This window comes from Palaemon carinicauda, chromosome 41 (assembly GCF_036898095.1).
Source record: "Palaemon carinicauda isolate YSFRI2023 chromosome 41, ASM3689809v2, whole genome shotgun sequence".
NCBI lineage: Eukaryota > Metazoa > Arthropoda > Malacostraca > Decapoda > Palaemonidae > Palaemon > Palaemon carinicauda.
This window is the reverse complement of record NC_090765.1, coordinates 4,877,278-4,893,071: the sequence shown is the minus strand read 5'-3', so window position 1 is coordinate 4,893,071 and position 15,794 is coordinate 4,877,278. Positions and strand designations below refer to the sequence as shown.

Here is a 15,794-nt window from a genome sequence, read left to right as displayed (position 1 = left end):
AATGTAGAGATAAACTGGGTTATATGATGTATTGGTAAGTAAAACCACACAGACATGAATCTTCTGGTTATCACTTGACCGAGATCAATTTAGATTTGTGAAACAGACGCATCCTAGGCAGCCGAAATATTTATTGCACTATTATCTGAGCCCTTCATATTTGGGCTTTTCCACCTCGGTGATCACGTATTTTATGTGTCCTTTTTTGGCTCCCATGATTTACTGTTATGTTCATAAGTTTTCTCTGTTCACCATGGCGAAAAGGTTAGGTCTTCCTGGCAACTTTCATAATTTCCTTTCATTGTAGGGCGTGTTGTTGGAACTCGCCAGTGTACTGTCGGACCTCAATATATCGAGCCCGTTCTTTTCACTCTTGATATATATTAGGGCTGCGATTCTTGTACTGATTATTTCTTCTCTCTCGCAAGTATGAATTTCAAAATTGTATCTTACGGTATTCTAGTTTTATATGTATATATATATATATATATATATATATATATATATATATATATATATATATATATATATATATATATTTCAAATAAGCCATATATATTAATACATTAAAGTCTGGATTCTCTTAACGACCTCGGGATCAGAGCCCAAGGCGGAACCGCCCAAAGACTATGATATCGGACCAGCGGGGATTTGAACCCTTGCCAGGATATCTGTATGCCAGTGACCATACCACTCCGCCACGAAGGCGGAGTGCTATGGTCACTGGCGAGGGTTCAAATCCCCGCTGGTCCGATATCATAGTCTTTGGGCGGTTCCGCCTTGGGCTCTGATCCCGAGGTCGTTAAGAGAATCCAGACTTTAATGTATTGATATATATGGCTTATTTGAAATATGAAAGAAACACGTTTAAATGTGAAAAAAAAATTATCATATATATATATATATATATATATATATATATATATATATATATATATATATATATATATAAAGGGAGTTAATTTTGTGCTGTTGCCAGATATAAGGATTGAAGTCAATGATACATTTACACAAGATCTATCCGAGTGAATATTAAAGAATATTTAAATTTGCTAGCACAGAAATCTGTCATATCATTAACTTCTAATATTTGGAATGGGAATAATGCCTTTTATAGATTTGAGAGTTTAATTTCTAAGATAGGCATTGACATGATAAGTCTTCAAAAAATGAAATAAAATAGGAGGTGGGCAGGGTGATATTGCATAATTGTTGTAGCTTATTCTTTAAACTTAAAAGTAGCCCCACTTATGATATGCTTAAACCCTTGATTCACAAGCAAAGTTAAAAGCTCTTAAGCTATATCCATCAATAGAATAAATACAATTTAAGCACTTCTTATGGTGAATATTGAAATCACCAACAAGCACGAAAGTCATTTCCATGATCTTCTTGTATCTAACCTATTGGAATCTCATGACATTAACATTAATAGCAGGATTATGAGAAGCAGAGTACTCAGTCCTAAAATACACCGCCATCCCCTTGAATCTAGGAATGGTATCTCGTTTCAAAATTATTTGTCTTGAAATATGAAATAAGTAGCTCTGACGAGGGCTTCTTTTGTTAGACCAAAGTATCTGAACATATTGTATGTAGGCAACTGCAAGGTCTTTATTATTGTCATGTAGTCCACAAATATTTCAAGATGACGCTCCTCAAGTTTGCAATGTACTTGGAATGGATTTTGCTCAATATCTCCTGGTAGATTTAGAATTAAAAAGAATAGAAAGGTCTCTCCATACTTAAAAAATCCAACTTGATAATAACGATAACAAAAATAATATGCATATGACTATTTACAAATAAATAGACCTAAAGACAAAATGTTAAATGAAATTGGTCTACATGGCAGAGCCGACAACACACCATGTAAGGCTTTATTCCCTCCTGGATAGCCTTAGAGGAAGATAAAGCAATCACATAAGGAAAAGACAACCACTTGACAAACCAACAAGAATTCTTGGCGTTTTTATTAAACCTACCAACACCGATTAAAAAAACAGGAGGAAGATATAACTGATAGAATAGTGTATGCATCTTCAAAAACGAGAACTATAACCTATGATAGCCTCTTTACCATGTAAAGAGGCTATGGCACTATCCAATATTAGAGAACATTGATTTGATTTCAGAGTGCCCTTCTCTTAGAAGAGCTGCTTACCATAGCTAAAAAGTCTCTTCTACTTTGCAAAGTCTTATTAATTTTTTGAAATTCCTTATGCGATTAGCCCTAGTCTTAGTTATCTTTTTGACTTGTCTTATGCTAATTGTCTCGATTTGTTTATGTGACGTACCTTACTAAATGACACCTAGCTTTACTTTTTTTGTGACATATCGTATGAAATTAGTCTTTGGCTTATATGTTTTTGATAGGACTTACGAAACAAAATTTTTAGTAGGTTTTCCTTTTCCCTAATTCGACCGATTCTTAAAAGGAATATTATGCTTTAATTATGCATCCATTCGAAATATATTGAATATTTTAGAGTATGCAACCATTTTATTATGCTATCGTATTTATACATGAATAAATCAATGTAAACTGTTTTAGAAGACTATTATAATGTATAAAGTGCTCCATTGAATGTATTATAACATTCTTACAATTTACTAAGAGCAAACAAAAATCACATATTCCTGTTGCGTTAATCATTAGATTTATTGTGCATGGTACATCTGTTTTTCATCACAGGATTTAGCTTAGCTTCGTGTCAATTTCTATCTATGAATAATATAGGACAAAATTACGGTAATATCAAAGTTAGAGTTACTACATTATTGTAATACTGTATAATCTGCAACATGTTACGCACACTGTTTAGTAGTGTTCCTGACAAACGCGTCATATAAAAGGATATCTGCCAACCATTATCATGCGGATTGAGCCAATAGTGAATATGTAGAAAGCTGTATCACCCCTGTAAATCAGTTTCTTATTCTTTAAAACCTTAAGTTGTAATTCACAATGTAAGTTTTGAATGGAAATAGAAATAAACGGATGAAGGTGATATTTATGGAACTTGAAATGATACAATACGAGAATATACGTAAAACTAAAATTAGCATATTGTACACCAGCATTTTAAGAGAATATGCCTGATCGAGAATCATATGTCAGCTATTAACATTATCTTATAACTAATAGTTTTAACTAGACCATAAAGTCTTTAATAATATATAATTTGGCTATCAATATACTCCTCCATGTATATACAGTATTGCTACAAAAAGATTATTTAGCTATTTAAACGCATAAGGCCCTTATACAACTTCATAAAAAAAATATATTTTGGTGTGTGGTCAAACGGGACAACCAACCTAGAAAGAAAATGCTAAACATTTCATAAGAGGACTACTCCCATTTGTATCATGATGGGAACTTGAATGATAGGAAAGGGCAAGGAAATCAATTAGTATCTGGTACTATTACAAAACCACTACCTGTTAATTGATAATCTATTGATAGAAATAGTATTTATTGTAATTCTGGTCTCTTAGTTAGTGTTTTGCAATCCAGCATGGCATCTGTTGGAGAAACATTGTAACTGTGATTGCTGATCATTGACCAGCATTCATAAAGGCTACATATGTTTAAAAAAACTGGGCAAATAATGTGTTAGAAGACACCTATATAAGCTATTATCAAGAGTCATTTATGGATGAGTAGCGAAATAGCTTCAACTTCAATCAGGCTATAAATGGATATCAATACCGTAAACTTATTGTAGCCATACGCCTGTATTGAAATAAGTAAACATTCGTCGATCGTGTTCTATTATCAGGATGCCAACGAATTAACCCATTGTCGGCACTGCAGAAGTTTTTCTAGTCACACCAAATTACAGAGTCCCAGAAGGCCATATCAGCCACAGAATATTGTATTGCAATGCGCAATCATTTTTCGTTCAGAAGGGGCTTCGTTGATGGTAAAATGTGATGTATCCTATTTGCAGGCAGTTTTCGAGACGAATTTTTTTTTTTTTTTTTTTTTTTTTTTTTTGGGGGGGGGGTGGGGAGGTGGCGGGCGAGATGTAATATCCAACTTATTTCTTTTTATGGCAACATCATTGATTATAATAATTTAGAATATTCTCCTGTCATTCTCATTTCAGACATTGATTAATAATAAGTCGGGCCAAATAAGTTTGTGTGAGATATCTGCCGCCGTAATATTTGCTTTATGCAACTCTATGTTATTTTCGTTCTAAATATGCCATTTTTCTTATAGGTAGCGTCTCCATCTGAACATCAAAAGTAAGTTGATTACAATCTGACAACTGACACGTCAGTGACGTCATACTTTATTTTTACGTCTACCTCGCATCATCTCTGAATTCTTTGAGGACAAAATTAGATGCTTTTAACTTCTTTAAGGGCTGCAACGTCTACGGCTATTGACGCCAGCTGCCCCTTCCATACTCTTCTTATCTTGAAATGCGAAATGTAAACCCTTTGAGGGGCCAAGAACTAAATTGTGATCGGGAGGTATTGAAAACAGGTGCGTCATATTTGATACCTATTGCACATGGCTAAACTAATGTAACTTTGAAGTCCCAAAGTTATCCAATCAGAAGTAGGTAACGCATTACAGACTTTATTGTTTATTCTTTACCTAAAAAAACATAACCAGATATGCAAACACATTTGGAATCTGTCCGTGATCCAATTTTTTATTCATTCTACGAGCCTCATGCACTGGGAGAGAGAAATTTATAATATTTGTTCACTCGTTGTCATTATACAAGAGATTAATGTAGCCTATAATGAAGTTTTGTTATTCGAAGTTCACTAAATCGAGTAAATCAAGAATAGAAATGACATTCGTTTCGAATATCTTGCTTTTGTATCCGAAGTTACGATGCCTGTTTATAATACCAAATCACTGAATTCTTTATGTCATTTTTCTTGTCAGGATATAAGTACATTGTTAGTATGGAGAGTAATTTGCCTTTCAGGCCATACCTTTGTGTTTCCCTTCTTGTATAACGGTCTTCACATCATGTTCTTTAGCCTGTTTAAGAATGATTGTTGGATGGAATATGTATTACCTCTTCCAGTGTAATTATAAAAAGTCATGTATTCTCTAGAGTCTTTTTATCTCCTTGCTTACAGGATATTTGAAGGATATATTTGTGGATTTTTCTCATCAGTCATTCTGTCATCTATCTTACTTTCTATTTGACATATTGCTTAGTATGCTATGTAATGCCTTATAAATTTTACAGCCTTCGCCATCAAGTCTACACTTACACAAGTGAACACTTATTCATCTCAACCATTCTTTCAAACCTTTCTCTTACCCAATCATATCTTATACACCCTGGTCCGCCATACAATAACATTTTCACCACTGTAGGGCAGTATCTGACCTGTAATCTCATCAAATTCTAGTCTCCTTTCTTTCTTCATATCTTAATTAGCTTGTTAACACCTTTAATATTTACTTTAACAAATATAAAATAGCAGCAATTCCTTCTAGCTTCAATTATATCTTCTCTTCGTTCTACATTGAACATGTCTTCAAAATACTTATCAAATGAACAAAAGATTTATTTACGTATTTTATTCAGAGATCAATTTGCTGGCTCAGTGACGTATTGTTCAGTATTTACTTTCTCATGAAAGAACTTGTTTTCCCTAAATGAATTTTTCACCTCCTTTTCCTTCTCTTTACTTATTGAATTTCAAGAGACATTGGTTCTCGCCATCATCCCTCGTCGCATATATATATATATATATATATATATATATATATATATATATATATATATATATATATATATATGAATATGTACATATATATATATATATATATGTATATATATATATATAATATATATATATATATATATATATATATATATATATATATATATATATATATATATATATATATATATATATATATATATATATATATATATATATGAATATGTACATATATATATATATATATATGAATATGTACATATACATATACATATATATATAAATGCATATGCTTATATACTTTTATATACAAGTATATATAATTCTGTATATGCATAAATAATGTATATGTGTATGTATGTATGTATATACAATAGTACGTTGAATTAGAAAAAGTATGTTGTACTTTGGCATTTATTAATGGCTGTGTGCTAAATAGAAGTTGACTTTCCAATTTACATTTTTATTCCAAAATTTTATTCGAACAAAACTCACTTAACATGATTCGAATTTTACGGTTTATTATTATAACTTTTATTCAGACCGATGCCCATGGCTATATTGCAATCACAGTGAATGTGAGTGTTATTGTTGCTCTGGTTGATGAAAATATTTTCTATATATTTTTTGAAAGTTTTTTTGCCCTCTGTTTTTTTATCCCATGTTTTTCCATAAATTCTTTTTGACGATTTTTGTTTGTCTCTGCTTCAGTATGTTTCACAGAGCAATTTTTTTTTTTTTTTTTTTTTTTTTTTTTTTTTTTTTTTTTTTTTTTTTTTTTAACAAAGATTCATATGGTTGCCTATAAAATTCCTTTTGCTTGTCTAAAAAGTCGCACTTTTGAATAGATGCATATAGATCTGACCAATGGTAGAGGACATTTAGGTACTAGTTGTGTTTCCTATTTACGTGTTTTACATAACTTTATACGGGAGTTCTTGTTTGCACGAGAACTAGCCGGATTATCATTAAAAGATGATCATTTCTCGGTCATATCAGAAATGCTGAGCCCACTAAAATCTTGGAAGATTATTTATGATAGCATGTATAATGTGATCCTTTGTTGAGTGGGCCTGGGGCAAGACTTTCATATACTTAAATGATTTTATGCGTTTGATTTCCAAAATCGTCTATGTCTATTAGCGTAATCTAGTAGAAAATTTATAATTCTGGTTGTATATATTTTTCTGGTCATTTATTCGTATGTCTTTCCGAACATCCTTTTTATATCTTATATAAGATACCGTTTTCTATTTTTGAATTATTCAGCTGTTTCTTATTTTTGTTTTCCCCTATATTTTGCAGTTTTCATTTTGTTGGATTTAGTCCAGGTTTAATGTCCTTTATGTAAGACATTTGTAGTCATTATTGAAAAATATGTGATCCTGCGTCAATAACCTTAGATGTCAGGATGCCAGAAATCTAAAACCAATTAATCCTCCTGTTAGATTTAGTTTATAAGATGTGCTTTTACTGTATATTATACTAAGATGTCTTTTATTTATATATTTCAAAAATAAAATGCTTCATTAATTTACATTTTCCATCTTATGCTTGATCGTATCTCTCCATTTCTGATTTCTTTATTCCCTTTTCACTTATTACTTATAGCTTAATGTGCCTTCCACACGTTCTTCTCATTTCCTATTGTATTGTTCCCTCCTCATATTCATGTTTACCCTTTACCCTCTTCGTGCTTGGACTTTCCGATGTCCCTTCCTCATATTTCCGTCAGGTGCAAGAGGCATCCAGCGTGAAGGTTATACCTTCATTTTATTATTGTCTCCCTTGTATCCATTTTCGATTTATTGTGTCAGTTTCACCCTCCCATGTCTTTTATTATTATTTTGTTTAGCCTTTCAATTATTTCCCTTCCCCTCTTGCTTATACCCATCAGCATGAAATTCCACTAACTTAAAAATCTCTGTAAAATTTTAAATACGGTCGCTGCCTTTTATTTCATGGTTTTGTGTTTTCAATTTTAATAGGCTAAGAAAAGTTATTTTTCAAAACCATGAATATTTGACTATTTAACTATTGCAGGGGTTGAGAGATAGTTCATTGTAAAACATTAATAATTTTTTAATATATTTTCAGTATTTATCAGTTCGAATTTTTTTTAAATTTTATGAATATTTTGGCTAATTACTCTTCAAACAATAGTAGCCCTTTTCCATGTCTTGTGTAGTTTTTATAACGAAGAAATTTTTACTCTTATCATATATTTGTATAAATATTTAAGTGAAATTAATATCCTTGGATAGAGATTTCTAATATATTGACTTCATTTTAAGGTCTAAAAATTCTCTCTATTTTCTCGACCGTTTCCAACTATCTTTAAAAGGCTCCTATCATTAAACAGAAGGCTAGACTGTGATGTCATTTGAGTCTTTTGTAACTTCAAAATCCCTGGATCTTATTCATATCTTCCACACCTTTTGTATTTTTCTTTTTTCTCACTTCCTTGCTGTTCCTTCTCTGAACTCCATCGATGGGACCAATGAAAAACGTTTGTGAGTTCAGCCTTCAAAATTAATAAGGACAAGCCAGAATAGTATAATCATTGTGATGCTGACTAAAATGATTTGCATTTAATTGTTTGTATATTCTTCCAAGAACAGTTTTGTTTGTCTTAACTTTTACGTCAAATTAAAATAATTTATTGTCTTAAAAAGCCGTCAAAAAGAGCTGTCAGTCTTGATAGACAGCCGACTCTATCTTAAATGTACATAAATGAACAAATTATGAGTACATAAGGAAAACCCCAGTAGAAATTTACATAATCCCCCCCAAAAAAAAATACATAGTTACAACTAGTTTTTACAAATTAGGACACTTTCTACATAAATAATTTTGAATTTAGACAAACATTACATGACTATTAATTATACGTATCACTGAACAATACAATTATTCCATAAAAATAATTAGTCAATTACTGGCATTAAAACAAAAATATAGTCTTTTGCTCATGAGGTTAAGAGAGAAAATAAAAATTAAATTGGGCTAGTTTTCTGTGGGTTTGAAATTATTTTTCTTCGAAACATACTTGTTACTTTGATTAATTAAAAAAGAGAAAGATAAAAATGGGGCTTTTTTATATCTAACCAACAATTGTTCTTACTTTATAGAATTTTTTGAGGTGGATATGTGATATTTAAACATGTTTCAACCTAAGAATTTGGATCAAAAGACAGTACAAACAATTTTATAGAAGCAGGAAAAATAAAAAAGAAACTTTATATTGGTACTTTCTTTTTTTAATAGAAATCTCTTTGGTATTGATAGTAAACCTCTCGAGTAATAAAAGGACACCAAAATGGTACTGAACGCATCAGTAAAAGAATTTATCTTAGGACACTGAAATTCTATTTTAGAAGAGAATGAGAGCAAAAACCTAAGATTTTCAGTCCTTTTTTTTATGGGGGGAGGGTTGAATCTCTTGTATTAAATTCCTTGAAGGGGGAAATGGGCCAGCGCTGGTGCCAGATGTCACCCGCTTTGGTTTTCGAAAGAAACGTAATATTGAAATAACTTCGGCACCTTATGACGCCCTTTTTCTTTTCCGGTGTTTCTCTCTCTCTCTCTCTCTCTCTCTCTCTCTCTCTCTCTCTCTCTCTCTCTCTCTCTCTCTCTCTCTCTCTCCTTACTCCTCTGTCTTTATTTGAAATTTTAAGACTGAAGATTAGTGTTATTATTAGCATTATTATTATTATTACTATTTTTCTGGCAGCATAAAAAGGAGCCTTGGAGTAAAGTTCTCTAATATTTCTTAGTTATCTAACAGATGGTACTCAGGGAAAAATAAAAAAAAAATTTAGACCTAGATAACGTAAACAAGAGGGAAAAGGTCTGTGATTCAATAAATTTATAATAAACATTAATTTTATTTCACAGTAGACCTCACACACACACACACACACACACACACACACACACACACACACACACACACACACACACACTAATAATCCCCTTTCCGTTTGTATATTGTTGAAGTTGGAAACATTTCCAAGTGGTCTTGTTCCATCTCTTCCTTTATTACGTTTTGTTTCCTCAACGGATGATTCCATAGGTGCATTTATCAAAATTATTATTATTATTATTATTATTATTATTATTATTATTATTATATACAATTGAAAGTTTTGTTTTGGTGTTTGCAGATCTATTATCCAGTTAACGTTTTATTACCTTGGAAGCCTATCATGTTTGAGTACGATTTCGTTCAGCACGTTAGTATCGCTTTTATGAATATCCACCGACATTTGGCTTTTCATCATTGAATTCGCGTAGATTATTTTCATCAGAGTTAAACGCTTTTCCACTAACTTTGTGCGTGAGAGAGAGAGAGAGAGAGAGAGAGAGAGAGAGAGAGAGAGAGAGAGAGAGAGAGAGAGAGAGAGAGAGAGAGAGAGAGAGAGAGAGCAAATCTGTAAATATATCACAGTGTGATACAAGAATAAAGACTATAAATTTCTTCTTCGTTGGATATATATATATATATATATATATATATATATATATATATATATATATATATATATATATATATATAGTATATAAAGACACTTCGGGAATTTAAATTTTTTTATATCAGTTGTCAAAATCAACCCAAATTAGAATATATTAAAAACGGCAGAAACACGAAGCTGTTACACAATAATAATAATAATAATAATAATAATAATAATAATAATAATGTTGACAAAATAATTATGTCATGGAAAATGCAGTTCAACAGTTGATATTTCTTACACTTCTACGTGAATTTCAGAAATTTTCCTTTGGGCATTTTAGAGTAATTGTTCCCCCAATGCTATCGGAATCATGCCAGAGGAGGCACTTCCTTTCATCTTAACCGTATCAATTTACGACGAGTTTTACGATCTACACAGTTTGCTGGACTATATGCAATGTTTTTTCCTAAGAGTCCTTTTTATGTCGAAAGTAGGATGATGTTTATTTGAAATAGTATGAGAATAACGTCAGGTAGAGTAGATTTTTGTAGTCGTTAAGAGGTTCACGATTAACCTCATTATTAGATTCATTCTTATATTGTTTAAACAAGTACAATTGCTTATAGCATCGTGCTTTTCCAACTAGGGTAGTAGCTTGGCTAGTAATAATAATAATAATAATAATGATATACTCTTATGTGTATCAATGTTATGGTCGTCTCATGAAATATGGTAGAGTCAAGTATATTTGGACCTTACATTGTTTGGGTTATCGTCATGATATTAAACTGATCGAAGCTTTGTCGTTATAATGTTTATTGGATGGTGACATGTACATCATTATATCATAGACTCTGTACATTATCTTTTGGAGCTTACTCCTTTACTGTTTCTTTTCCCGATTTATGGCTATATTATTTTAGGTACAGCATCTGTAATTATAATATCACATAAATCCATATTAAGCTGTGACATGAGCTGGAACTTACATTACAGTATGTCGTAGTTACTCTAATATTGGTTCTTATTACCAAAGAAATTTGTTTTCGTTCGCTGATGATGTATCCATATTTACCATTATAGTTTTCGTTTCGCAAAATCCTATCAGTTCATGGAGAATTAATGTCGACATTACTGTCACAGAATAAATTAATTCCTTAAATTTTTGCTATTGAAATGTTATAGAAACATGGTGTAATTATTCCCAATTTCTTTTTTGAGTCAATCGCTTCTATTATCCCACCACCTGTACAACATTTATTGGATTCATCTTCGTAGTTTGCTCCTATTTAACTTATTTTTCTTGAAAATACTTTCAAATATTTTATAATTTGTACAGCTTCACACTGTCTAGTTTTTCAGTATCCAAATAAATATTATATCATCTGAAAAAAACTAACCATTCCAGAATCGTTCTGTGATCCTCCATACACAAACGTGTAGTTTCCTTTTGTCAAATTATTGCATTGCGGTAATCGTAAGACTATTACAAAATCCTGTCTTGGCCCATTTGTGCACCTAGTTAGTCACTCACCCTTGTTGCATTTCTATCAGTTCTGTCAAAAGACTTTTATGGCATCTCGTTTACTCTTTTTATATATCGAAAATACGTGTTCTTCATCGAGGAAGATTCTCTCAGTCTATTTTCCTCAATCAAAGTCATAGTATACACATTCTCTGGTATACTCAGCAGGTTTATGCGTGTAATTCTTAAAGTGCCTTCTATTACATTTACCTTCATATGAAGGACCAATTATTCATCTCGCCTATTGAAATCCTTCTCTGATACAGCCATACCTTACATACCTTGTGGTGTAATTTCATGTTCTTCATATCTTTAATTACCCTCCATTCACCCTCAACAGTTACGTTATATGCCTCAGTAATGTTTAATAATATTATATGCCTCGGTAATGTTCACGAATGTTTATTTGCCTCCGCAATGTTTCTTGAGGCTTATATACGTAAGTAACATTTAATTGTACTTATCTGTCAGTGCTTTTTAATTGTGGTCTTATATCGTTTAAATTTGCTGATTAAGATCAGTTGATATAATTGTTCTTGATATATCTGGTGTTGCTCTCATTGTAACTCTTTATATTTGGCGTGTTAGTTTTCTACGTTTATTGTTCTGTCAATCAGAATTTGTGTTATTGAGGGAGACTGTAATGTCAACTAATCCCCTTTGTAAAGATTTTAGTGATATCAAACATTGAGTCATAAAAAACGCATCTTAGGAATAGCTATATTGAAATTGCTCAAATTTTTTTTCCAAGGAATAAATAGAGATTAGATACATTAAAAAACACCGAACTTGGCAGCTCCTTCGATTTATGTTAGCTCACGCCGAAGGTTTGACCTTAGTTTTATTTGTTTCGGCTTAATTAGAAGAACTTGACACTATCGCTGAATATATATGAAGTTGGAGGAAAAGAAAGTGTTTACAGTTCGTTTTTAAGTAAGAGATATATCTCTTCGATAAGAGGATTATTTATAAAGCAATTTCAAATCAATAACCCACATACATTTATACACTGTATGCTTAATGAGAGAGAGAGAGAGAGAGAGAGAGAGAGAGAGAGAGAGAGAGAGAGAGAGAGAGAGAGAGGAGTAAAAATTTTCCATATCTTTCATTCAAAAAACTGTACGAGACATTTTTAATTGCCATGAATGAGCTTTATAGTTAGTTTTGATACAGTTTTGTTAAACGTAAATTGTCAAAGAAAGTTGGTTTCTTTTTTAATGAAATGCGTAATGGAAACTATATGTAACAAGGAAATAACGTTACCATTAAAAAAAAACGATATTTATCGTTTTAATTTCTATTTAATAAAGATTTTCTTGATTGAAAAATATCTGGGCACTAAATCATTGTGCAACTCAATTGTAGCATATTGCAGTTTTTCCATGCTACTCCTCGTGACAAGTAACCCTAAGTACGTTGCAGCGCATCATGGATCAAAATCTACATCCAGGAGATAGAATTGATGCAAAAAGAGTAGCATCATTTGCATATCCAACAAACTTGCTTTCTAGGCCAACCCCCACATAACATGCGTATATAGTAAGAAAATTACTGGGCCAAGAACACTACCCTCAGAAACACCTGATATTACATCCTTATAAACACTATGGTGCTCATCAACAAATACTCCGTAATCTATTACTTAAAATTTCAAAAATAATGCTGAGAAAAGACTCACCTACTCCGATCTATTTTAGTTTTAAGACTAGGACCTCGTGAGCATAGGCTGCACTAAAATCTAGGCCAATCACATAAACTTCCTGACTGCAATCAAGGGGATTTCTGTACAGCATAGGAAATTGTAAAAAAGACATCACATGCTCCAAGACACTTGCAAAAGCCAAACTGCAAACTAATTAACAGGTTATGAATTTTAGTATACCTATTTAGATGTTTTACCAAGAGACGTTCAAATCCCTTAGATGAAATAGGAGCTATGGAAACTGGCTAGAGCTACCACAAACATATTTACCTAATGGAGTAGCATTACCAATTCTCTACGAAGGTCAACAAGAACCTCTCGCTATCTTGCAAAAAAAAAAAAAAAAAAAAAAATAACAAACTTGGGAGCTAAGAAATCCTCGGTCTTTATAAAAAACAAAAGAAAAATTCTATTTGGGTTCACACCTCCATAATCATCAAAGCCCAACAAGAATTTTATTTTCTTGGGATCCAAAAGCTAAACTATTTAGTTTATCCCGGGAAAACAGGAGTGGGGAAGATAGAACTTCTCATTACTCAAACACATCGTTCAAAAGGATTACCTTTTCCTTGGACAGTGAGTAATAGAGCTATCTGTTTCAAGTAAAGGAGGAACTGTTAAGTCTACACCAAAGAGTGTAGATTTAAGGGTAGGCTACCATTATGTTCCTTGTATCTACCAGGAAGGGTTTCTTTTATGGTTAAATTGTATTCCTTTTCAGTTAATGCGTAGACTCTGAGCAACAACTGTAACCTGAGCATAGGTATTCCAAGTCAAATCTGATTTGTTACTTTTCCAAATCCGACAGGCCTGTTTCTCCAAATAAGTACATCGAAAATCATCATTGAATCTATCAATTATGTTGACCAGATTCTCATTCAAGAGAACAGGCCCAACACTTTTATAAAATTGTGACCAATTTAAATGCAAAAGATCATTCAAAATGCCATTCCAACCTGTTGAGATTTTATTTATATCTTACATTAGTGTGATACACTAGGGACAGGCTGCTCAGTCTTCATTACTAACGAATCCACGGCATACTAGACTTTTCAACTGAAGGACTAACATTTCTTTTAATAACAACAGGGGAGTCAGTGTGATGCTAGGTGCAAGCAGTTACTAGACCTGTTAGTAGCCGCACTTATGATTTGCTCACAGCGTGATTCAGAGGTTAAGTTCAATGCTTGTATGCCGTGGCAATCAGAATGAGAAACGTGACTTAACTACTCCCTATAGTGAGCATTGAAATTACCAGTAAGCACAAAAGAGGTCATTCTATCTTCTGTCATCTTAGCCATAGAGATAAGAAGACAATGGAATTTAGAATCATGCAAATCTGGATTCTGATAGATGGTAAACAAATAAAACTTTATGTGCCTGCCACAAACTTTTATGACCTGTATCACATGACATCCACATCCGTAGCAGGAATTGTGAGGAGCAGGGTACTGTCTGTCTAGGAGCTAGCAAATAATAAAGAACTCTCCAACCAGAACATCATTTCAGTGGATCAGTGACTTCCTTGCCTTCCCCCAAAGAAGAAACACCTCGATAGGGTTTGGATATCTCATAGTTGGAGCGCTCTATGGTCGAAGACAGCTTTGAGCTTTCTTGCTCGCCACGGGCACTCTCTTTTTTTAACTATTCACATTCTCCTGTGAATTTATTCACGGAAAAAAATAGTGTTATCTGAATCACAGTAAGATGGAGTGGGTGACGAAGAACCGGGAACTAGTGGGAGACGCAATTTATTATTTTTACTTGGTACAATTGTTTCTTTTGGTCAGTAATACAGATCAAATGCTTTAAAGTTATTTCCAAAATAACCTGTGTAATTATGCCGAGCTTGATGGCAATAAGTGTTTTTTCCAGGGAGAAATGAAAGCTGATTCATTTGAGACTTTTTAAGATAATTTTGAATCTTGCTTTGTTTACTACATAGTTGATGATATGTATTCAAACTAAACATCTTTGATAGGTTTAATAATGAAGTTATGTTTGTACTACTGTACGCAACCTGTCAAAAATGACGGCTAAATATTTAGATAGATATGCACAGACTCACGCATTTATCCTCTCCCCCCCCCCTTCCCCCTTTCATAACTACAACATGGCAGTTTGGGCTAATTTTAGGAGATTGTGGTTTCCGAGTGTACCTCTCGGGGTACCTCCTCTCATCAGGGTATAACTACTAGCTCTCGCCACTACCTGAGGAACGGGGAGAGACTAGTAGTCATACGTTTGGCAATACTACTCAGTGTGGCAGGAAAGAAATATATATAGCCAGACACTTGCTCCTTATTATATAAAGGAAGTTATTCCTTGGAAAAAAACATGAGGTAAAACTGATTATTCATAAATGTTTAAAAAAATATACATTTGAACCTAAACC

The 15,794-nt window shown here is 32.5% G+C and overlaps 2 protein-coding genes across 5 annotated transcripts in view; one reads left to right on the top strand and one right to left on the bottom strand.

The window, feature by feature from the left end:
• Positions 1-15,794, bottom strand: part of LOC137632335 (leukocyte antigen CD37-like) — a 457,406-nt gene that overhangs the window by 51,287 nt on the left and 390,325 nt on the right. The gene's annotated exons all lie outside the window — the stretch shown is intronic.
• The window catches only part of LOC137632337 (pseudouridine-5'-phosphate glycosidase-like), a 350,199-nt gene that overhangs the window by 299,088 nt on the left and 35,317 nt on the right, over positions 1-15,794 (top strand). The window contains exon 11 of one of the 4 annotated variants that reach the window (XM_068364271.1): positions 4,232-5,075. The exons of the other annotated variants lie outside the window; for them this stretch is intronic. Coding sequence (XP_068220372.1) covers positions 4,232-4,261 — 30 coding nt within the window. The 3' untranslated portion in view covers positions 4,262-5,075. Of the gene's footprint in view, positions 1-4,231; positions 5,076-15,794 lie in introns of those variants that run through there. 4 annotated transcript variants of the gene reach the window in all.